Source organism: Cynocephalus volans, chromosome 13 (assembly GCF_027409185.1).
Source record: "Cynocephalus volans isolate mCynVol1 chromosome 13, mCynVol1.pri, whole genome shotgun sequence".
NCBI classification, from domain to species: Eukaryota; Metazoa; Chordata; class Mammalia; order Dermoptera; family Cynocephalidae; genus Cynocephalus; species Cynocephalus volans.
In genome coordinates this window covers 27321331-27335905 of record NC_084472.1, presented here as the reverse complement: position 1 = coordinate 27335905, position 14575 = coordinate 27321331, and the positions used below count along the sequence as shown (strand labels likewise).

General features: G+C 34.5%; 1 protein-coding gene and 1 non-coding gene across 3 annotated transcripts in view; both read left to right on the top strand.

Annotated features, from left to right (window-relative positions):
• DSC1 (desmocollin 1) overlaps positions 1-14130 on the top strand; it is a 32598-nt gene extending 18468 nt beyond the window's left edge. Inside the window, exons 12-16 of one of the 2 annotated variants that reach the window (XM_063076879.1) lie at positions 9537-9752; positions 10203-10445; positions 11737-11858; positions 12606-12860; positions 13599-14130. In XM_063076879.1, the coding sequence (XP_062932949.1) occupies positions 9537-9752; positions 10203-10445; positions 11737-11858; positions 12606-12860; positions 13599-13796 (1034 nt within the window). In that variant the 3' untranslated portion in view covers positions 13797-14130. Of the gene's footprint in view, positions 1-9536; positions 9753-10202; positions 10446-11736; positions 11859-12605; positions 12861-13471; positions 13508-13598 lie in introns of those variants that run through there. The other variant, XM_063076880.1, reaches the window with a different exon arrangement.
• On the top strand, positions 8309-8412 carry LOC134362253 (U6 spliceosomal RNA). The gene has a single exon (XR_010021534.1). It is a non-coding gene; the product is annotated as a U6 spliceosomal RNA (small nuclear RNA).
• Positions 14131-14575: the final 445 nt, after the last annotated feature.

Here is a 14575-nt window from a genome sequence, read left to right as displayed (position 1 = left end):
TAATTATTTGCATATGATCTTCCTTTGCTCTTGATACCTCTCACACCTAGTTTTAATATAGTTAGGAAAAAACCCTGCTAAAGAATGGGGAAAACATTAGCTGAGAAATGTAGTTAATTCGCCACTACTGTATTATCTGGGGTGATTTGCTTCTCTTTTATAAGTAAAAATGCAATTTAAATGGTTCAAGAACACAATTATGATGGCAAAAGGATTTATATTTACTCCTTTTTTCCTCAAACATTGCTTGTCTTAAGTTCCAAGTACGAGGCAAGATGCCATGGAAACAAAGAATCATAAGATAAGGCTGATTTTTCACATAATATCAATTAAGTATTATTATAGTCTCATAAAAGATTCTATGGTATGAAAACTTTCCTCATAAAACAATATATGGATATTATTGGAAGTGTAGATCATAAAAGAATGTATGGATATTATTGGAAGTGGAGTTAAGAGCTGTCCAGATTAAAGGATAAAAGGGAGGGGAGTTGACAGAGCTTGATGAAAGAACAATGAAATATTGTTTGGAGAGGAAGAAATTATAGGGAACAAAATATAAGAAATCAACTTTGCCTTTTGATGCTAAAGGACAATGTCTATAAGTATCGTGATCATAGTATAAAAAGAAATACAAGCAAACTTTGAATGTATGAATCTATGTCCCAGAGTCATAGGTAACTTGGGTGTGCTCAAGAAAAACTGAAAATAAGAATGTTATAAATTTTAATGGAAAACCATGTGATGATATGAAGGATTTTGTTTCTTTGAACTTTAATCCGTTGATATATATATATATATATTTCCTTGTATTTCTTGTGTTGATCCACTTTGTCAGTTAGGATGTTTCCCTGCTGTTAATCTAGAAAGCATTGTTCTATACACCTTCTTAAAATAGCGTCCCTCCTGTTTGAAATTTAAGTCTCTTAACTCCTTCGAATCAATGGCAATGACAACTTCTGTGATTGTTCCCCTAGTCTTGTTCAGTTCTTTCTTAATACCTTTTAAGCACTCCTGTGAATAATATGTTAATTATCTGGAAATATTAATTACTGGGAATGTTATCGCATATGATGTATCTTCTCTATAAAAGGGGGGTTTTATTGTTTCTCATGTTTATTCTGTTTGTCTAACTAGATTGATTCTAAATTCAATTTTGTGTAAGGATGCTTTTTCTTTGGTAAACCATCCCCAGATGCTGTCCTGAGCATCTGGTAGAGAACTGGCACGTTTTCTTATCACTGGTGCTGATATTTGTCATTCCTCTGTTGTTTGAGAGTTCCATGAACTTCCAGGTCCAGGTTGTACATTTTAACTGCCAAGAGCTTTACAATTCCAGGTGCATAATTGGCATTTGGAACAATTAGTTTTAATGTAGAAAACTGAGATTAAAAGTTCACAAAATGCATTTTTGTTTTGGGTTCAATAAGAAGAATTTTCTTAAAATAACAAATATTTGAGTTGTCATGTAAAAATACTTTGTGTGTATTGTTCAAAAAGAACATGAACAAATTGTTGGAATTATTAGGAGGCACATTGTAGCTTAATAAGAAAGAATATAAAAACTTTCCAACAATTAATTAAAGGACTCTATGTATGAAGTGGGCTGATTCATAACGCAGTGAACTTCGGTTACTGAAAAACATTTAAGTTGCAATGGAAACTACTATTTTTCAGAGTTTACTGTTGAAGCATCATGAGTTTAGATTTTACTTAAGCCAAGATGCACTTTACAGCTCTGATAGTGATGCTTCTGATTGTGATATTACTCATTGATAATAAATATCACAATATTTCTATTGTGATATTACTCATTGATAATTGACCTTTGCTATAATTTAAAGTAAGGTTTCGAAGTAGACATACATACCCAATTACCTTCTCACAATGTTCAACATGTTTTTGGCTGTATTTCCCAGCGGTAAGGTGTAAACTTATCAACCTTTTGTACTTTTAGAAACCTTCTAAGGTTTCATTTCAGCTCTGGCTTTGAATGCCATTCATTTAAATCATTTCACGCATCTTTCATTTTGTCTTTATCACCATGCTTAAAAGAGACAGTGATAGAAGTTAATACGTTATGTGATAAATGTTGGTTGCATAGAAGATTAAATGTATTTTGCTTTGCTTTCCTGTGGTTGCTATATTTTCAGTAGCTTTTTAAAGTGTGATTTCTGTTTATTTTTCCATAAAGAGAAAGTTTCTCCACTTAAATTTTATTTTTTTAACTTTTTAAAAATTCTACTCTATAACTTTTTTTTTAATTCCAAATTTTATTTTATTTTGTCAGTATACAATGTGGTTGATTATTGTGGCCAATTCCCGAAACCTCCCTCCCTCCTCCCTCTCCCCCCTCCCTCCCAACAATTTCCTTTCTGTTTGCTGGTCATATCAACTTCAGGGAATTGTAATTGTTGTGTCTTCTTCCCCCCCACCCCCCGCGTTTTGTGTGTATTTATTTATTTATTTTTAGCTCCCACAAATAAGTGAGAACATGTCATATTTCTCTTTCTGTGCCTGATGCATTTCACTTAATATAATTCTCTCAAGGTCCATCCATGTTGTTGCAAATGGCAGTATTTCATTCTTTTTTATAGCTGAGTAGTATTCCATTGTGCAGATGTACCACATTTTCCATATCCACTCATCCGATGATGGACATCTGGGCTGGTTCCAACTCTTAGCTATTGCAAAGAGTGCTGTGATGAACATTGGGGAGCAGGTATCCCTTTGACTTGATGATTCCCATTCCTCTGGGTATATTCCTAGCAGTGGATAGCTGGGTCATATGGTAGATCTATCTGCAATTGTTTGAGGAACCTCCATACCATTTTCCATAGAGGCTGAACCATTTTGCAGTCCCACCAACAATGTATGAGAGTTCTTTTTTCTCTGCAACCTCGCCAGCATTTATCATTCACAGTCTTTTGGATATTAGCCACCCTAACTGGGCAGCTTGGTTTTGATTTGCATTTCTCAGATGCTGAGTGATGTTGAGCATTTTTTCATATGTCTGTTGGCCATTTGTACATCTTCCTTTGAGAAATGTCTGTCTAGCTCTTTTGCCCATTTTTTAATTGGGTTGCTTGTTTTTTTCTTGTAAAGTTGTTTGAGTTCCTTGTATATTCTGGATATTAATCCTTTGTCAGATGTATATTTTGCAAATATTTTCTCCCACTTTGTTGGTTGTCTTTTAACTCTGCTAATTGTTTCTTTTGCTGTGCAGAAGCTTTTTAGTTTGATATAATCTCATTTGTTTATTTTTCCTTTGGTTCCAGTGCTTTTGGGGTCGCATTCATGAAGTCTGTGCCCGGTCCTACTTTCTGAAGTGTTTCTCCTATGTTTTCTTTAAGAAGTTTTATTGTTTTGGGGTGTATATTTCATTATTTAATCCATTTTGAGTTGATTTTAGTATATGGTGAGAGGTATGGGTCTAGTTTCATTCTCCTGCATATGGATATTCAGTTATCCCAGCACCATTTGCTGAAGAGGCAGTCTCTTCCCCAGTGTATAGGCTTGGTGCCTTTGACAAAGATCAGATGGCTGTAGGTGTGTGGGTTGATTTCTGGATTCTCTATTCTATTCCATTGATCAGTGTGTCTGTTTTTATGCCAGTACCATGCTGTTTTGGTTATTATAGCTTTGAAATATAGTTTAAAGTCACGTAGTGTTATGCCTTTAGCTTTATTTTTTTTTGCTCACATTGCTTTGACTATGCGTGGCCTTTTGTTATTCCATATAAATGTCTGGATCGTTTTTTCCATTTCTGAGAAAAATGTCATTGGGATTTTGATGGGGATTGCATTGAATTAGTATATCACTTTGGGTAGTATGGACATTTTCACAATGTTGATTCTTCCAATCCAAGAGCATGGGATATCTTTCCATCTTCTTGTATCCTCTCTAATTTCTCTGAACAGTGGTTTGTAATTCTCATTACAGAGATTTTTCATATCCTTGGTTAACTCATTTCCTAAGTATTTTATTTTATTGGTGGCTATTGTAAATGGGCAAGCTTTCTTGATTTTTCTTTCTGCATGTTCACTATTGCAGAATAGAAATGCTACTGATTTTGGGCCGAGCCCGTGGCGCTCTTGGTAGAGTGCTGCGCTGGGAGCGCGGCGACGCTCCCGCCGCGGGTTCGGATCCTATATAGGACGGACCGGTGCACTCACTGGCTGAGTGCCGGTCATGAAAAAACGACAAAAAAAAAAAAAAAAAAAAAAAAAAAAAAAAAAAGAAATGCTACTGATTTTTGTGTGTTGATTTTGTATCCTGAAACTTTGCTGAAATCATTTATGAACTCCAAGAGTTTTTTGGTAGAGGCTTTAGGCTGTTTGATATATAGGATCATGTCATCTGCAAACAGGGATAGTTTGACTTCATCTTTTCCAATCTGGATGCCCTTTATTTCATTCTCTTCTCTGATTGCTCTGGGGCTAGTACTTCCAACATTATGTTGAATAGGAGTGGTGAGAGTGGGCATCCTTGCCTTGTTCCTGTTCTTAAAGGAAAAACATTCAGTTTTTCCCCATTCAGGATGATTTTGGCAGTGGGTTTATCATATATGGCTTTAATTATGTTGAGATACTTTCCATCTATACCTAACTTATAGAGGGTCTTTGTCATGAATGAATGTTGAATTTTATTAAATGCTTTTTCAGCATCTATAGAGATGATCATATGGTCCTTGTGTTTGAGTTTATTAATATGGTGTATTGCATTTATTGATTTGTGTATGTTGAACCAACCTTGCATCCCTGGGATGAATCCCACTTGATCGTGGTGTATAATTTTACGTATGTGTTGCTGTATTCTGTTAGCTAGTATTTTATTGAGGATTTTGGCATCTATATTCATCAAGGATATTGGCCTGTAGTTTTCTTTTTTAGTTGTATCCTTTACCTGGTTTTGGTATCAGGGTGATGTTTGCTTCATAGAATGAGTTTGGGAGATTTGCGTCTGTTTGAATCTTTAGGAATAGTTTGTAAAGAATTGGTGTCAATTCCTCTTTGAATGTTTGGTAAAATTCTGCTGTGAATCCATCTGGTCCTGGGCTTTGTTTTTGTTGGGATCCTTCTGATAACAGCGTCAATGTCCTTTATTGTTATTGGTCTGTTCAGATTTTCTACATCTTCTTGGCTCAGTTTTGGGAGCTTTTGTGTGTCCAGAAATTTATCCATTTCCTCCAGACTTTCAAATTTGCTGGCATATAGTTGTTTATAGTAGTGTCTAATGATTCCTTGTATTTCAGATGTATCAGTTGTAATATCACCTTTTTCATTTCTAATATTTGTTATTTGGATCTTCTCTCTTCTTTTTTTAGTTAGCCATGCTAATGGTTTGTCAATTTTATTTATCTTTTCAAAAAACCAACTTTTTGATTTGTTGATCTTTTTATTGTGTTTTGGGTTTCAATTTCATTCAGTTCTGCTCTGATCTTAATGATTTCTTTCCGTCTGCTAACTTTGGGTTTGGATTGTTCTTGTTCTAGTTCTTTAAGGTGAAGTGTTAGGTTGTTCACTTGCCATCTTTCCATTCTTCTGAAGTAAGCATTTAATGAGATAATTTTCCCCCTTAGTACTGCTTTTGCAGTATCCCACAGGTTTTGATATGATGTATCATTATTTTCATTACTTTCAATAAATTTTTTTGATTTCCTGCTTGATTTCTTCTTGGACCCATATGTCATTAAGTAGAATGATGTTTAATTTCCATGTGTTTGTATAGTTTCCAGATTTTTGTTTGTTATCTAATTTTAATCCATTGTGGTCTGAAAAGATACATGGGATAATTCCAATTTTTTGAATTTGTTGAGACTTGATTTGTGACCTAACATGTGATCTATCCTGGAGAATGATCCATGTGCTGAAGAGAAGAATGAATATTCTGAGGTTGTTGGGTGGAATGTTCTGTAGATATCTGCCAAGTCCAATTGGCCTAGTATGTTGTTTAGATCTCGTGTTTCTCTGCTGATTCTTTCCCTAAATGATCAGTCCAATATTGACAGTGGGGTGTTCAGGTCCCCTGCTATTATGGTATTAGTGTTTATTTCCTTTTTTATGTCTAATAGAGTTTGTTTTATAAATCTCGCGGCTCTGACATTGGGTGTGTATATATTTGTGATTCTTATGTCTTCTTGATGGATCAACACTTTCATCATTATGTAGTGGCCCTCATTATCTCTTTTTATGGTTTTTAGTTTAAAGTCTATTTTATCAGATATAAGAATAGCTACTCCAGCTCGTTTTTCATTTCTGTTTGCATGGCAAATCTTTTTCCATCCTTTCACTCTTAGTCTATGTGAGTCTTTACAGGTGAGGTGGGTCTCTTGAAGGCAGCATATAGTTGGGTTTTCCTTTTTAATCCAGTCAGTCAGTCTGTGTCTCTTGATTAGGGAATTTAATCCTTTTACATTAAGAGTTGTTATTGAAAAGTGTTGATTTACCCCTAGCACTTTATTGATTTTTGTTTGGATGTCTTAAGGGTCTTTTCTTCCTTTCTTTCTGATTTACGGTTTGTCTTCTGTATTTGTTGGGTCCTTGGGTTGTAGATAAACTTTTTTTTCTCTCTTCACTTTTAGCATTAGTATTTTACTAATGGGTTTTGATTTTTCTTGAGTTTTTATGGCAGTGGTAGTTATTTTTCAGGCACCAAACCCTGTACTCCTTTGAGAATTTCTTGTAAGGGTGGTCCTGTGGTAGTGAACTCCTGCAGTTTTTATTTGTCTGAGAAATATACTATTTGCCCTTCATTTCGGAAGGATAGCCTTGCAGGGTAGAGTATTCTTGGCTGGCAATCTCTGTCTTTTAGTATTTTGAATGTATCATCCCATTCCTTTCTGGCTTTTAGGGTTTGTAATGAAAAGTCTGATGTTAGTCTGATTGGGGCTCTCTTATAGGTGATTTGACGCTTCTCTCTTGCAGCTTTTAAGGTTCTCTCTTTGTCTTTGAGTTTTGCCAATTTGACTATAGCATGTCTTGGAGAAGATCTTTTTGGGTTGAATACATTTGGGGATCTTTGAGCTTCCTGAATCTGCAGATCTGTGTCTTTTCCAATAACTGGGAAGTTTTCTGCCACTATTTTGTTGAATATGTTTTGAATGCAATCTCCTTTTTCCTCCCCTTCTGGAATACTGATGACTCAGATATTTGAGCACTTAAGGTTGTCTGATATCTCTCTTAGATTTTCTTCAATGCTTTTAATTCTTTTTTCTTTTTTTTGTCTGCCTGTGTTATTTCAAACAGCCAATCTTCAAGGTCAGAATTTCTCTCTTCTACTTCTGCAAGCCTGCTGGTTAAACTCTCTGTTGTGTTTTTTATTTTGTTGAATGAATTCTTCAGTTTGGCAAGCTCTGCTACAATCTTTTTCAGGACATTGATTTCCTTGTAAATTTCTTCTCTCAGATCCTGTATACTTTTCCTCATCTCACCATGTTGTCTAGCTGAGTTTTCTTGTATCTCATTCAGTTTTCTTAGAATTATCTCTCGAAATTCCTTGTCAGATATTTCAAGGGCTTCTTGTTCTATAGGATCTAGAGTTTGATAGTTATTACCCTTTGGTGGTGTATTTTCTTGAGTTTTCATATTTCTGGTATCTTTCCTTTGATGTTTAGTCATTGTGGCAGGGGGTTTCACAGGCCACTCGTTTGACACTACTGTCTGGCTAGGATGTTTCTGGGGTTCCCAGTTTGGTATGGCTACCTCAGTGTCTGCTCAGTTGGCCGCTAGTGCCTTGTGTGTGTGGTTACCTCGGGTCTTGGGCCTCTCTGGGGAGCCGCCTCTTTCGTCAGCATGCACTTGGCCAGGCTGGGGATGGAGTTGGGTGGCGGTGATGAGGCCTACCTGCTGGGTCGCGTGCTGGCACCACCTCTGCTTAAATTTTAAAAGGCAAAATTTAAAAAGGCAAAATCATGTCAAGTCATGTGTGGTGTTTGCAACTACATTTTTAGTTAAAAAGGCTTCTATTTTTACATTACTCATTTCTTTGTTAGTTTGCTGAATTTTAAGTTGTTACTTGTATTTAGAATTATTTATTGCTTTCTGGCCATCTCAAAATATTTACATGCTTTTACATATTTCTTCTTCTAATAGCTATATCCCTCTTTTATTTCCAGATATTTAAAAACTTGTTCAGATGAAATAGCTTTAAAATAAGTATACTAAAGTAGTTACTTTATATAAGTAGTTTAAAAGTCACTTTGAATAAATTAATTTTATAGTTATCCAATATGAAAAAAAAAAGAAGTCCCTGAAATACACTACATGATGTGGTTTAGGGGTTTTTTCAAACAAAATAGAAATAAACTGTCTTATCAGCAGCACATATGCTAACATTGGAATGAAACAGAGGAGATTAGCATAATCCCTGCACAAAGATGACAGTCAAATTTGTGGTGTTCCATTTTTTTTTCCAAAGATAAAAAAAGATTATATTTGCATTTGACTTATAATATTCTTTATGATAAATTCGACTTATATGTTTCAAAATTTAGACCAGTATTCAAAACATTAAAAAATAAGAAATTGCATCAATTACTTTCAGTTTATTTTAGTTTTTGAACTTTACCATTTGCTGTAGTTTATTATACTTTCACAAGTGGTAGAATTTGAACATGTTTCTGAACTTCATTATCTCTTAAACACAAATTATGGACACTATTTTAATTAAAAATATTTATCAAGATTTATGTAGGAAGTCTTAGGCCAATAATAGTGGTGAGAGACAGATGAATAAGAGACAGTTTCTATGGTCAAGAACATGGTGATTGCATTAGGATGGAGTTGAAAATTTATTTTTCTGGCTTATTTCATTACATTTTCTCAAAGTATAAAAATAGTAACAGCATTATGTCTAAGGTATCAGTATTAAGTTAGCCAAGAAGTAATGAGCATATCACAAGACTCTCAAGATGAATACAACTTAGTATGTCACTATTAACATGTTCACAGCTCAGTGTGAGCCAAGGTATGAGCAAAGTATTCTGAGAAGTCAAAGAAGAATATGGGTGCCATTGTTTCTAGAAGTCACAGCAAGGGTTTTAACAGGCAAAGAGGGAAAGGAAAGCATTCCTGGCAGTGGTAACAGAATGCACCACAGCAGACAGGAAGAATGGCATATAGTGGATTGAATGAGAAGTTTTACAAGATTTGCGCAAACAGTATATGAGGAAAATGAGAAGAAGCTGAAAAGGTGATTGATGAGCAAATGTAAAGTATTTGTATTCTGCGGATGAATGTATGCTCTTCACAAAGAGAGATATAATTCAGCATATTATTCTGCAGTGAAATTTCTCATAATCTCATACCTTTTAGTTTTGAAAAGCACCTGAAGAGATCATCTGATCCAGCCACCAGTCTTCAAGGAAAAATGACGTGTCACTATTTTGTAGTAATGGTGTCTGAGATCCAGGAAACATGCATGTGAACTCAAGTTAGACAGCCAATAGAAAGCAGATGTAAAATGTGTACTATATGAATTGTTGAAATAGAACACATTTTTAAGTGAATAAATAACCTATTTTTAATTGATCTTAGTTGGCCGATCTTGCACTGGAACTTTAGTTGTTCTTCTGGAGGACGATAATGATCACACACCGCAAATTGACAAAGAAGTGACCATTTGTCAGCATAATACGGATTTTGCTGTTCTGAAACCTGTAGATCTGGATGGGCCTGACAATGGTCCACCTTTTCAATTCTTTCTGGATAATTCTGCCAAAAAATTTTGGACTCTAGAAACAAAGGAGGATGGTATGTAATTATGCTAAACCTTGGAATCAATAAGGGCTAAAGATGGTTGATAATCCTGGCTTTCACCTTAGTTCATCAAAATGAACACATATTCATTTTATTGATCCTACAAAAAGAATAATACCTTGCTTTTAAAAAAATAAATATATTTATGTTAATCTCAGACTTATTCCTGAATATCTTTAAAGAAAATATATGAATCCATTCAAGTGAACATTTGAGTAACATGTTAAGTATAGATTAGTCCAACATGAACATAAAGCAATATTAATTATTTTTCCTGGTTTTCTGAGAAATCAAAATCATTTTTAAGGAAAAAAAGTGAACCATTAGAGCTTAGAGTTTTTCTTTTAGATTAATTCCCTCCCTCCTCCAGGATTACCATGTAGGAATAATATTGCTATTGAAAGGTCATACCAATACATATTTTCTCTGTTTTTTTTACTCTAGGTCAAACTGCCGTTCTTCGTCAACAGCATAATCTTGATTATAATTATTACTCTGTGCCTATCCAAATAAATGACAGACATGGCTTTGGTAAAAAACATGTGTTATCAGTAAGGGTGTGTGACTGTACAACTCCATCTGATTGTAGAATGAGTGTTAAAGGCGAGAGAGATGTTAAACCATCAAATGTAATACTTGGAAGATGGGCTATTCTTGCCATGGTCTTGGGTTCTGCATTGTTGTTATGTAAGTATAATCATCTAGAATGTATTATCTAAAATTTTATCTAATATCTTAAAAATATTTGGCAGTTTTTTATATCAATGATATTTGTGACCTTCGACAAATGTGTCCTTTTTAAAATCTCATATCTACTTTGTGACTTGGGGCTCTGAGTCATAGAATAAACACCAGTAACAGCAGGTTAAATTTAAAGTAAGTTTCAGAGGAGGTAGCCTCAGTTCTTCACTAATTAGCTGTGAGACATTGAGTAAATCATTTCTTCTTCTTTGAACTCATTTTTTTATAGGTAAAATGAAGAGATTGGATAAAATGATTCATTCCCTCTCATATAAAACAGTATAGTCTTTCAAAATGCCAAGTTTATGTAGGGAATACATACATACAAAAGAATTAGTGAAAACAGGTTGTTCCAAAATTTGCTGTGATATTAATGCTCCATATTATTGATTAAGCAATTTAACAGACATCACAAGAAGACTCCTGTGAGTGGAAAATGATTGTATGGGTCACTGAGGAAAAGTAACGCATGCAAAGGATGCTAAGCTGTTGCATTCTGCAAATTGTTTTCTGGAGATGCAAAAGTTATGGAAACATTGCCCACACTTAAGTCTTTATTTCTTTTTCTTTCTTTTTTTCCCTTTCCTTCTCTCTCTCTCTCTCTCTCTCTCTCTCACACACACACACACACACACACACACACAAAACCCGTTTGCATTTACAGACTCTTCCCATAATCTGTACTATGTCCTATTTATTGATTTGAGTTTCAGATTAAACTGGATGTTCTTCCTAACACTGCATCAGTTGATGTACACTTTCAAAACCAGACACTGATTTTATGCAGTTGCCTTTCTTGTTTGTATTTAGGTCTAATGTTCTTTGTTTTGTTATTCTAAGCCTGTAAGTTTTTAAGTGTGTTCTGCATGATTTAAAATACCAATAATATTATCTTAAATTTCAGTCAAACGAAGTTACTGTTTTAATGTAGAGGAAATAAGAGACACATAAATTAATTCTGGACCTGGAAAGAAAACTATTATTAATCTCATTAAGACATATGTATATACATACATATATATATATAATCACTAAGACATATATATATATAATGTCTATATATTAATAAATATTAAAAAATATTTTGTTTTAAATTTTATGATTCAAAGAGATCTCAATTTATAAGATTAATTTTTAAAAGTTCTGCAAAGAATCTTTAAAAAATCATATAATTAAATGATTTATATATAGCAGCATGAAAAAATACTATTTTATATCAACTTTTTTTATTTTTTAGGTATTTTGTTTACATGTTTCTGTGTTACTGCTAAGAGAACAGTAAAGAAATGTTTTCCAGAAGATGTAGCCCAGCAAAATTTAATTGTATCAAATACTGAAGGACCTGGAGAAGAAGTGATGGTAAATCAGATTTCACGTCCCTTTGAGTTGTATGGTGATCCAATAATGACAGTTGGATTATTACAGAAAATTAGAAATAATAACAGCTAATATTTATTGAGTGTTTTCTATGCACTCAATGAAAGTTCCAAGTTCCTCGCATATTTTAATTTATTTAAGCTTCACAATCCCATTGTATTAGGGCTGCCACAACAAACTGAGAGACTTAAACAATAGAAATGTATTCTCTCACAGCTCTGGAGGCTAGAAATCAAAGATTAAGGTGTTGGCAGGGCCATGCTCTTTCTGAGGGCTCTAGAGAAGGATCTTTTCCAGGCCTTTCTTCTAGCTTTTGGTAGTTCTTTGGCTTCTGCCAGCATATATCAAGTCTTCACATGACATTCTCTGTATGTGTGTCTCTGTCCAAATTTTCCCTTTTTATAAGGATGTTGGTCATATTAGATTAGAGAACTGCTCTAATCCAGTATGACCCCATCTTAACTTAATCGATTACATTTATGATGACCCTATTTCCAAATAAAGTCACATTCTGAGTCAGTGGGGATTAGCACTTCATCATATGAATTTTTAGGGGACACATTCAACCCATAACACATAAGATATGGGTACTCTTATTATCCTGGTTTTATGTATGGGAACCGAGAGGCACAGCAGGTAAGTAATTTGCCTGTGGTAGGAAAGACATGAAAAGTGAAATGTTAGTTTCAATTTGATTCATTCATTTTATAACTCTAACTTTATTTTCAGGAAGCAAATATTAGACTCCCCACACAGACATCCAACATTTGTGACACAAGCATGTCTGTTGGTACTCTTGGTGGCCAAGGAATCAAAACACAGCAAAGTTTTGAGATGGTCAAAGGAGGCTACACTTTGGATTCCAGCAAAGGAGGTGGACACCAGACCTTAGAATCCGGCAAGGGGATAGGGCAGGGAGTAACAGATACCGGCAGATATGCATACACCGACTGGCAGAGTTTCACACAGCCTCGGCTTGGCGAAGTAAGTCCCAGTGTCTTCAAGTTCATATTAAATGAAAGTTAAACACTATTTATAAATCAGGATTTCCTGAAGTTTTATTCCTCATACACCTGGAAACCATCACTTTTTTATTGATAAAAGACTGATAGCATCTTATCTAAAAATTACCAGGGAAATCATCTGGAGGGACATATTTGTTATAAAGTAATGAATGGATCATAAATTATAAACATTTTTCTGTGTGCTTGAGTTCTTCATGTGATTATGAAGTCCTGGCTATCAAAATCAACTACAGATTGTTAAATTTTATTTTGGGTTTAGTTCCTTGTTTTGTCTTATGTTCAGATAAATCAGCATAGGTTAATATTAGCCAGTTTAATATGTTACACTATTGTAGCTATGTAATAGTGTATAAACATAAGAACCATAATCTATGTGGTTTTCTCCAAATATCTGAAGAAGTTACAGAGGTAAATTTCAACTATACATATTCAAATGGGAAATTTTGTTAATTGTGTGATATATGTGTAGCAATAATTTTCATAAATGTGTTCACTAAGAGCATTTATTTATTTGCTATATTTTAAGAATGAATATGATACAGACCAATCATGTGCATTTTTTATATGTAGGAATCCATTAGAGGACACACTCTGATTAAAAATTAAACAGTAAAAGGTAAATCAAAGACATTATTTTTATGCTAATATGTTTAGGTGTTTTTAAAAAAATAATAAAATGTGCTCTTTTTCAAAACAGAAAGTGTATCTGTGTGGACAAGATGAGGAGCATAAACATTCTGAAGACTACGTTCGTTCCTATCACTATGAAGGCAAAGGGTCTGTGGCCGGCTCGGTAGGCTGCTGCAGCGATCGGCAGGAGGAAGAGGGGCTGGAGTTTCTAGATCATCTGGAACCCAAATTTAGGACATTAGCAAAGACATGTGTAAAGACGTAAATGTGCCTTTTAATAGAGTAACATCTACAAATGCATATGTAGGAGTTTATTGAATGTAAAATGATAGATAGCAGTATCTGCTAATGTTTTTGTTTATTGGAGGTAAACTTCAAGTCATGTATAGGTAAGGGTATTATAAATATGAGGCTCCCCTAAATTCTCCTTCTCTGATTTAACTTCCATGGTCTCTGAAAATAAAGGTTTTCCTTTTCTATGCATGTAAATTTTGCCCTTTTCAAGATTGTTCTGTATGCTTTCTTGAACCTTCAATTTGTGTTTGAAAACTTGTGTTACTTTGTGTGCAATGCAAAAGTATGTGGGAGACTTGGGTATTGTGGAGACTAATGGAAAATAAATTTTCATATTAGATGTACCAATTAATATTTTCTTCTAAATCTTGGGGAGAATTATGCTTCTAGAAATATTTTCTTTGGTGCAAGAGAATTGCTTCCTCTCTACCTGAGTGGCTTAAAAGAGTGTTTTAAATATTCTCAGCTGAAGTCTTCGGTTTGGTAAATAAGCTCATTTCTCACTACATTTTTTACTCCTTGGAGGTGCTCCTAGCATTGTTTTCTTTCAGAAGGCTTCAGAGCTTGGTCCTTGGATCTCTGCTTGTGGGGGTGTGTTATCAGTTTCCTACAGCTTCTAGGATTTTTGGAAAGACGTGGTGCAGAACAAGCTCGCAGCAACTTGAGCTGCTGAGATTTTACAAGCATTGCATGAGAGTATTTCCACGAAAGAATTGCACTCCTGAGGCCCATGGGTTGACTTACACTCAT